The 10,109-nt window shown below is 32.0% G+C and overlaps 1 protein-coding gene across 1 annotated transcript; it reads left to right on the top strand.

Moving 5' to 3' along the window:
• Window positions 1–2,821: 2,821 nt before the first annotated feature.
• LOC114287172 (Calcium-binding EF hand family protein) lies at window positions 2,822–5,274 on the top strand. Its single transcript, XM_028230450.2, has 6 exons — window positions 2,822–3,435; window positions 3,701–3,803; window positions 3,930–3,995; window positions 4,350–4,505; window positions 4,681–4,777; window positions 5,066–5,274. Exons 1-6 carry the CDS (start codon window positions 2,940–2,942, stop codon window positions 5,189–5,191), a joined length of 1,044 nt encoding a protein of 347 aa, XP_028086251.2. The 5' UTR covers window positions 2,822–2,939; the 3' UTR covers window positions 5,192–5,274.
• Window positions 5,275–10,109: the final 4,835 nt, after the last annotated feature.

Below are 10,109 nucleotides of genomic sequence, written 5' to 3'. Positions count from 1 at the left end.
GGGGATGGTCTGTTATCATGAGTCCAAAATTTTTATTTCAAGGATAAAATATTATGGTGATAATAAAAGGTGGTTATCTCACTCTCTGAACAAACCCATGATCCATGTTGCAATGCTATCAACTTTCTTGGGCCTACAATAACTGGGCTGGGGTTGTAGTTGGCCTACATCTATGTTTACCCTTTTAAAGCTCTTTTTCACTCAAAAAATATCATGCCTGGCATATAATGAGGCAATATCATACATTCAAAAACTTAAGTTTTATAATTGATAGCATTTTTTCCTTTTTTTAAACTTTTTAAAATTGGAGCAAAATAGAGTAATAGTTTTCAAGTTTTCAAAATTTGAAAGGAAAAAATTGTGTTTTCTCATGTTTTGGTTTTTAAAAAAAAAAAGTTAATTCTCTCCCCATTTCCACCACTCCTCCCTTCGACTACCTGCACCCTCTGGCCACTCTCATTCCTCCAACAATACACGAAACATGTTTTTTCTTATTTTTGTTTTTGTGTTTTCAAATCATATGAATATTATTAAAATGCAATTTATTTTATTTTTTAAAACATAAAAAATAATTTTTCTGTAAATAGGAAGTCAGAAACTGATAATGTTATCAAATGCAACCTAAACTTTTTAATTCATATAAACAATAAATTATCAACAACAACAACAAAAGAACTTATTAATACTGTTATTTCGACATAAAAGAAAATATCAATACTTGAACTTCTACCATTGCTCGCTATGAATTTTCATATTTTAAAATCGTTACATAGTAAGCTCATTATCAATACATTCAAATATAATTTTTTTTAATTTATGAAACTAAACAATTATTAATCCCATGATCTGATCAAACGTACAAAATAGAAAATTGGGATAGATGTTCAAAATTTGGTAGAGCGAGACTCAGACAAAAATATATATATATTTATTATTGTTATTGTTATTAATAAGAAATGTTCATTTTGAAGGTATATCAATTATAACATACTTGCAAAAAATCAAATTGATCGAACATCAACCCTTTACAACGATTTTTGTATGGCAGCCTCATTTGCTTTTATTTGTGGTTTGTAGATTTGATTTTTTTTTTTTTTTTTTTTTGATCAGCAAAGAAACCCTTATTGATAAAAAAAGATCACATTACATCAAGAAAGGAAAAATGATGGGTGTAAAAAGCATCATAGTGAGACATATCAATTCCAATTAGGTTGGTACCAATATGCCGGCCCATTCCCTTGCTAGCATGTCATTAGGAGTTGGTGAGATGCCAACCGAAGCGAAGAAAAACACAACAAATGGGTTTTACATAGTACGACTATTATAATTGTGTTTTACATAGTAGGACTATTATAGTTTAGGATGGGTTTCTCTTGTTTTTGGTATAATGGATCCACGGTGGATGGCTCACAAGATGGGCTATTAATTCAGTGGTAGATCACGCCCTAATCCCGATTCCAACGTTGGCATCAATCTCAAATATGACTTCAATCTGAGGAGTTCCTAGGTCAAAACAAATAACACATCTATAAACATACATATGTGAAACAGCTATTCAATTTCTTGGTAGATATGAAGAATGCTAAACTCCAAGATTTTCACTTGGCATACAATTTGATTCACAGTTCAGTGAAAATTGCATATTGTCTAAGGTTTGCTTTATTTATTTATTTTTACAACTATTAGACCGAATTTGAAGAAATTTGTGGTGGATTGATCCAATTTCATAAAGTCCATTCAACTCATTGGATGATTAAAAATAAAAAATAGTAGGAACCATCTTTATTTTTTGTGGGAGTGTAAAGAAAAAAATTGATTAACTAGTAAATTAATCCTATTAGTTCAAATTGCACAATTTGGTTCCGTTTTTGAACATGCAGTTTGGTTACACTTCAAGTAATTAAGAATAGTTTATTACAATTTGATTTACAATTTAATGTTTAAAAGAATTGGATAAAATCAAACCATTAATTTTTTTAAAAAAATTAATTTTCATACTACACTACGTATAAAATTTTAGCCATTCTATTTTACATCTCTTTTTTCATTTACTTTTACTTTCTCTTCATATTATTATAATGGGATTGGCTTCTCTCTAACTCAAAATCAGACTAGAGAGATGTTGTACGGCCCATTGCGCATACTTTTGGGTTCCGTTTCGATAATCTAAACCGTTCACATTTTAGGGTTCGTCGATTATATTATTTTTGAAAAAAATCAAGTCAATCGGATAACGAAATCCACGTGTTCGGATCAATTTATATGAAAAAAATAGATGTTGGGAAAATTAACGGTTCATACAAAATTTATCTGAACACGTAGTTTCCGTTATCAAGTCAACTTATTTTTCACAAGAATAATATACGTGACTAATTCTTAAATGTAAACAATTTGAATTGGGACTCAAAAATAAACCCAATGGGCCGGATTAAACCATCCAGCTTGATTTCGGACTGGAAAACAGTCCAGATCCTATTGTAATATATAAATAAATAGTAGATCATCAAGAACAAAACAACAAATGAATAAGAGAACCTCTTTACAATCGTGAGAAAAGAAAAATAAAACATAATATAATTAGAAATATTAATAAAAACAATGAAGAAAAAGATGAGATAAAGAAATGAGACAAAAGAGCAAAAACATATATATAATATATGTATTTAAATTCTTGAAACCGTCACAATTGGTTTTGATCTTGATTCACCTCATAACCAAACCAAATCATACCGTATACACTCTTAATTTGTTTGAATACGATGAATTCTATATATATACAAAATGTGCATTGTATGCATCAATCAAGTGCAATTGAGCTAAAACCAATTTAGCCACCAAGCAATTGCTTTTTTCGCCTCTCTTTTACCTGTCACTAACGGTCTTTTGTCATTCATTCAAGACCAAGGGAAAAGAAACATCATCGGAAAATTAAAATAAAAATGTCAAAAGCGGTGGTTCTAGCCACCACCACCACCGCTTTCATCCTCCTTATAATTTGCTTTCAGAAAATCAAAACAAATCATAAAGATTATGGACCAAGAGGCCTAAGTCGTCGTTTAGGTTTCAAAATTTTACCCCCACCCTTCGACCCTCTAATTGTTAAAACGGAGAAATTGATCGAAGAAAAAGGTTTAGATCACTGGGAAACCAGCTCGCTGGCTAATCACGAGCTTAGTACAAAGGACATGGATAAATACTGGAGCGATAAGGAGAGACTAAACATAACCTTGAGGTTGATATATTTGTTTCCATTCCTTGACAATGCACCAAAAGATGGATTTGTGGAATGCAACGAGCTCGAAGCTTGGATTATGCAACAAGCGACTGATCGCATGAATTACAGGACACAAAAAGACTTGGCTTTGCATGACAAGGATGGAGATGAAGCCATTTCATTTCAAGAATACATCCCTCAGTTTTCGATCCAAGATCTAGGTAAAATTATTTTTCTCATGTTTTTGTTTCATATAACATCATTTGGTTGCCTGGAAAATGGTGGAAAGAAGAAGGAAAATTTGGAACCTACAACTAGTTTGGAGAAGGGGAGGGGAGGGGAGGGGAGGGGATCGGAGATGGAAAGCCAGAAAGGTTGTTGTATGATTCCATATTTCCTTCATTTTTTCTTTATTTTCTTGACAACCAAATGGAGCAATAAGATGTTTTACCTACAGGGTTATGACAATAGGAGTGTCTTCAACAGCGAGAAACGAAATGGGGCACGGTGAAGCTGGATGGTGGAAGGAACAATTTAAAAATGCCGACATTGACCTCAATGGAATTCTCAACTTCTATGAATTCAGAGAGTAATTTTTTTCCTTCTCTGTGCTTTTTAATATCCATGTTGAAATGTATAGTTTTCCAATGAGCTGCAAAGTTTAATCGAAACCAACAACATTTTATTTATTTTTTATTTTTTTATTTTTTTGCAGTTTCTTGCACCCGGAGGATAGCAATAATGAACAGATTCATAAATGGTTGTTGACAGAAAAATTAAAGTAAGTCTGTAAATTTATGGATGAGCGATAGCGGCTCCTGTTTACTAATAGATCTGCCGCTGCTAGTGTAACAAAAAAAAAAAAAATTAAGGATCCAGAATGTTAAAAGGAACTTTGTTGTGCTCCTCCGATTGATAGATTCCTTGAAAAAAAAAAAAAAGGGCGGAGGATTGTACCTGGAAATAGAAGCTCTGTCCCCCTCACACACTGTTTTGTATTTTATTTTTATTTTTTAAATCTTTGCAATACTTAAACTAGGCATCCGAATACCAATGTGCTCCACTTTCCTCATTTGATGTTTTCTTTTACATGCTTAATATCAATTTTTTTTTTTTTTTTTTTTTGAATGATCAGGCCAATTGACTATGATCATGATGAGAAACTTAGTTTCTTGGAGTTCAAAAATGGGATTTATGACATCTACAAGAACTATGTTGAATTCGAAAATGGAGGAGCAAATGTACCCTACCCTGAAGATGTGTTTGTCGAGCTTGATGTGAATGAGGACAAGTATATGTTCTTTGATCTCTGAACTATTTTTCCATTAAAAAAAAAAAAAAAAGAGAAAAAAAGTGAAAATTTATTGATGAGAGGCATTGTAAGAGTTGAGAAGATTTAACTTAGCTCATGATTATATGTATTTGTTTCCTCTGCTAATTTCCATGGCTTAAAAATGTGTTGGCAGATTACTAAGAGTGGAAGAGCTAAAACCCATATTCCATTACTTGAGCCCCGGAGAGCTTTCATATGCTAAATATTATGCCATTTATCTTATTCAAGAGGTAAGTCGTTATCTTTGAATTTATTCAACGTGTTTCCTTACCAAGCGTGATGCCCGAGTTTAAGTCTCATTGCTGCACAATGTGACTTCCCTTTTCCCTCCTTCCAATTGTTTAAACAGAAATATGTTTCACGATATTTTATCAATTATTGCGAAAGATTTAGCTGTTGACGATCATCTTGCATCTCCATTTCATGGTGATCTTCGTTTATTAGAAGAAATTGGATTGGTTGGCATTGTGAATAGGATAATGGATGGAATTTCTCATTTGTGCATTGCTTTAATTCAGGCTGATGACAATGAAGATGGGAAGCTAACTCTAGATGAGATGATTTGGCATGAAAATATATTCTACAACTCAGTTTATGAGGATGGAATATTTGATGATGACGATGATCTTCATGAAGAACTTTGAAGTTTTGAGCGCTTCAAAATTGATGGTTGATCACCGGAATTAGGAAATCTTTATATTTTTTATTTAATGAATGAGAATTACTATTTCAATTCATCTAGATTTCCCACAACATTCATACATTCCCCAAACTTCAATTCCATAGAGCAAGTTGTGACTTCTTTATTTCTTTATTTCTACTAGTGGTTGGTGGTTGGGCATGTGCGTTACACGTCGCATGTGATTTTTATTAACTGTTAGTATTGTAATTATACTTGTTGTCATGACCCAAACCCGCCCCTAAAGGTTAGGATCATAATCGGCTGGTAATCATTAGATTACCTACGGCTTCAAACATAAAACAAATTTTAAATAATTATATGGGGCCAAAAGCGGAAGCAAAAAGATAATATTTGACCAATGAGCTTGTGCATAAATGGAATGAACAAAAAACATTTCTTTTATTAAAAACTCACACCAAACATACCCACATAAAAGACATTCTATGTCTAGGTCCATGCAACACCGTATTTATACAAAACCATAGCTTACATACAGATAAGGTCAAACATGACCATCAAAAGAAGACAAAAGGGTCAAAACGATAGTTCTAAAACTAAGGCCTCGTTCATGAGGTGTGTCATGGTTAACTTCACAAACTTGACATTCTTTCTTGGGTTCGTTACGGTTAGGGTTGGCATATATCTTGCTGCTCACCTACATACATATATACAAAGAGTGAGCGAAAGCCCAATGAATAATACCATAGTAAAGAGGTTATACGAATGAGATTTATATTAAGTACATCGAACCCATACATTTCATATACAAACGGCCTTAGGCCCATTCTGTGCTTTTCTTGTACATGTCAAACGGCCTCGAGCCCATTGCATCAAACATATTAGACGGCCTCAAGCCCATTGCATAACTTTGTCGGACTCATCAAACGACCTCGGGCCCAATTCAAACACTTTAATGTATCAAACGGCCTCGGGCCCATTATTTCCATATTCATATCTATGCGTATTTCATAATCATGGTCATGATCACTTTTCATTCAAACGGCCTTTGGCCCACTACATTCATATTCAAACGGCCTTTGGCCCATCACAATATTCAAACGGCCTTTGGCCCCTTGCATTCATGTTCAGACAGCCTTGGGCCCGTCATATATTATTCAAACGGCTTTTGGCCCATCATAATATTCAAGCGGTCTTTGGCCTATTGCATTCGTATTCAAACGGCTTTGGGGCCCATCACATATTATTCAAACCGCCTTTGGCCTATCATTATATTCAAATGACCCTTGGCTTATTGCATTCATATTTAGACGGCCTTGGGCCCATCACATATTATTCAAACAGCCTTTGACCCATCATAATATTCAAACGGTCTTTGGCCCATCACATTTGTATTCAAACGGCCTCAGGCCCAATTCATTTATATCAAACGGCCTCGGGCCCATTTGGTGACACATAACAGACAGCCCCAGGCCCATTCATCATAAGTTCAGAAAACTTACACGTGAGTAGTATTTAAAAATAGCATATATGAACATATCTTTACTAAAGTATTACTCACAGTGTTCGACTACTCGATTCGTCCTTGTACTTGACCTTACACAATTCGTCATACACATAGAAATCGGGTCACAATACAATTCATTCAATTCTTTAATTCATTTAATTTTCTTAGGCTCTTTCCAACTCTATAGTTCATTTATAATGCTCAGTACATGCCTAAGAGTGCTTAGAAGTGAAAGAGAATGGAAATCGAAATATGAACTAGCTTTTAAAATTTTCTGAAACAAGGCACTTTGTTCGAGCACAGCTTTAATCGCTCGAGCAGACTGCAAAATTTACAAAATTTCTAGAGGCTTGATTTCTCCGTTCGAGTTACACTTTCCTCACTCGAGTGCACAGGTCAACTTTTGGAATTTCTAGAATTTTGTTTGAAGCTCAAAACACATTTCCAAAGGTCCACTCCATGTATAATACATTCAAATATGCAATGACATTCTCCAAAACATATATATTTAAGGTCATTTCTAACTCTTGGCTCAAATCTCCATGAATTTAACAATTTTAATACTTTTCTTCCTTTCTTATAAAACATAAAATTAAGCTACAAGCTTTTAGAAAAATATTTGCAAGTATGAAATTCAAATTAAAATCAAATCAATTCTCGATTGTCAAATTCTAAATCATAATTAATTTCTTGATTTCTCCAAATTAAATTTTTTTCATATCGAACCCAATTTCAAACTCATAAATTCTAAAACAGGAATTAAACTTTCAAAATATAATCGCAAAACTTGGGTTTACACACGGCTTGTTTAAAAACACACAAACTCTTAATTGATCAAAAAGAATATGATCAATTTTTAAATCTTTTGCATCAAAATTCCTTTAATTTAAAAATTGAACTCATTTGTTCATAGACTCATAATTTTCCAAGGCTTAGTTCTTATTTCATCAAAACATGAAATCAATTCTAAGAAACCTATGATGCATGTACAATTAGAGTATTAAAACTTCCAAAATTTGTTCATTCATGTAGAAATAAAACTCAAACTCATGCAAGACTACAAAAATCAAATTCAACATAATTAATTCCCAATTTAACTTCCATAAATTTGAACCTAACTCATTTCTTCATCATCCTGCTAATTTCCTTTTAATTGCACGGAATTGAACCTACTTACTTCTTAATTACAACTTCTAGAAAATTTATCTACAAGATTTGAGGTTTAATTCCTTATCTAGAGTTCTTGATTGATGAGTTTATTATGCATGCAATTTCCAAAATTAAAATTAAAACTAAAACTTAACATAATTTTCCATGATTATGTATGTAACTCATTTCTTGCTCAAAACCCAATTTCTCTCTAATTTCATGAACATGATTCCAAACCCTTCTCAATCTCAAGCATAAAAAGAAGATCCTACATAAATCAAGCTTGAATTTCATACCTCAATTTTTAATTTTAGCAATTAGATTTGATTTCTCCTTTAAATCTTTTTCTTCTCTTACAATTTCCAGCACAAAGCTTTCTCTCTCTCAGTGTGTTCTTCCAGCACAAAATGAATACAAAATGGATACACAAATGCACACCTACACACACAACTTCTCTAGGTGCATTCACACTACACACGTGCACATTGATCCAAGCTGCCAGCACAACACTCTTATACATTCACCACCATATTTCTCAGTACACCCACCTAAATTTCTCAGCCCACCCACACCCACAATTCTAGTTTGTTCCATAATGCAATTTATGCTCAGGATAAATTTAATTAAGTAACACTTAATCTTAATAAATCTTAGTTAACACATAATTAATTAATCATACCTAATCACAAATCCCACATAATTTAATTAGTCTATTTTGACTTCCTTTAGAGCCCAATTAATTATATTTAAATTTATAAATTTGAATCAGATTTTAATCAAACTTTTTCAAATATTAAATTAAACTTATTGTCATCATCAATTTTGATTTCCCAAATCATTTAGGCCTTCAATTTTTGATTAGATTTCAAATTTCCGTCAATAAATTACATATTCAAATTGGACACCCCATAAATAAATTTAATTTGTAATAATTACAATGCCCAATCCTCATAATTTAACTAACTTAATTAACTCCAATTCGGACCTAATTAATCGAATCTCAATTTTACTAAACTGAATCTAATATTTAATTAAACTTCCAAATGGGTCCGTAATTAAAATTAAATTGATTCAACTTCTTAGTTTCACTTTCTTAAGCTATTTGGACCTTTAATTTCTAATTCCAAAATAAATCTTTAATAGAATCATATACGAATCAGAATCAGATTCCACAATTCTCATAAATCCCAAATTAAATTAGGATAACGTCTAATTAAAATCCAAAATCTTCTTAATTAACCAAAGATAAAATATTATACATGGCGGGGTCGTCACACGTGTCTCTTAAATTGGTATGTTATAAGTATACAAAGTATGAAGACTTGTATGGGTAAATTGATATGTATCCAAAATACAGCTAAACAAGAAATGAATCACTACAAGAAAAAGCATTTTTAGTGACTTTTTTTTAGTCACCAAAAGTATAATTATCGTTGCTAAAAGTATTAGTGACCCAAAAAAAGGGTCACCGAAGCCATGTCACTAAATGATTCGGTCACCAAATAAATTACAGTCGCCTTATAAATAAATCGGCGACCAAATATTTTAGGCGACAAAAACCAAATAATTTGTCGCCGTAAATTAACATTTAGTCGCTAAAAGTAGCCTTAAGCAAATGACATGTCAGGTTTTAGCGACATGTAAAGTTTGGTTGCCAAAATATCTTCCAGTGATCAATCAAGTTTTTAGTTGCTAAAAATTCATATCCTATTTACATAGACTTTTAGCAGCGGAAGCAAAATGTCACCAAAAATAAATTCACATCTAAAAAATCTGTCACCAAAAATTCATTATTTATATATATATTTTTACAATTTCCTATTCAATACATAATTTATAAACCTATAAAAAAAAAAAAATCCAAACCCAAACTTACTTTTCCTGTGCATCATTTCTCACATACATGCAATCAAAACAAATTAACACACTTGTCAAAGCATCCAAAATATAAATTTAATTTAAAAGTAGTAGCATATTAAACTTAGGCAAAATATCAAATCTAAAATATCTAACATAAGTACAAATCCCTTAAAATTTAAAATTTCAAACATGTACACAATGAATTTCAAAAAAACTTCCAAGCTTGCAAATTCATAACAAAAATCCTATGACAATATATATATATATATATATAAATAAATTCAAAATGTAATCCTCTGATACTCTCCGAACTATGTTCCATCCATTGCTAATTTGTCAAACATAGAAAAAAAATTACAACATTAAGTTAGTTATAAAATGTTTGGTCTCAAAACTATGATATACC

The sequence above is a fragment of the Camellia sinensis genome, chromosome 1 (genome assembly GCF_055761805.1).
Source record: "Camellia sinensis isolate YWXY chromosome 1, ASM5576180v1, whole genome shotgun sequence".
NCBI lineage: Eukaryota > Viridiplantae > Streptophyta > Magnoliopsida > Ericales > Theaceae > Camellia > Camellia sinensis.
This window is presented reverse-complemented; position numbering and strand designations above follow the sequence as displayed.

Excerpts from the sequence above, each read along its gene's own strand:
- LOC114287172 (XM_028230450.2), top strand. The coding sequence starts at position 2,940 with ATGTCAAAAGCGGTGGTTCTAGCCACCACCACCACCGCTTTCATCCTC. Across the intron at positions 3,804-3,929 it reads AACTTCTATGAATTCAGAGA|TTTCTTGCACCCGGAGGATA; the intron begins GTAATTTTTTTC and ends ATTTTTTTGCAG. Across the intron at positions 4,506-4,680 it reads CTTGATGTGAATGAGGACAA|ATTACTAAGAGTGGAAGAGC; the intron begins GTATATGTTCTT and ends ATGTGTTGGCAG.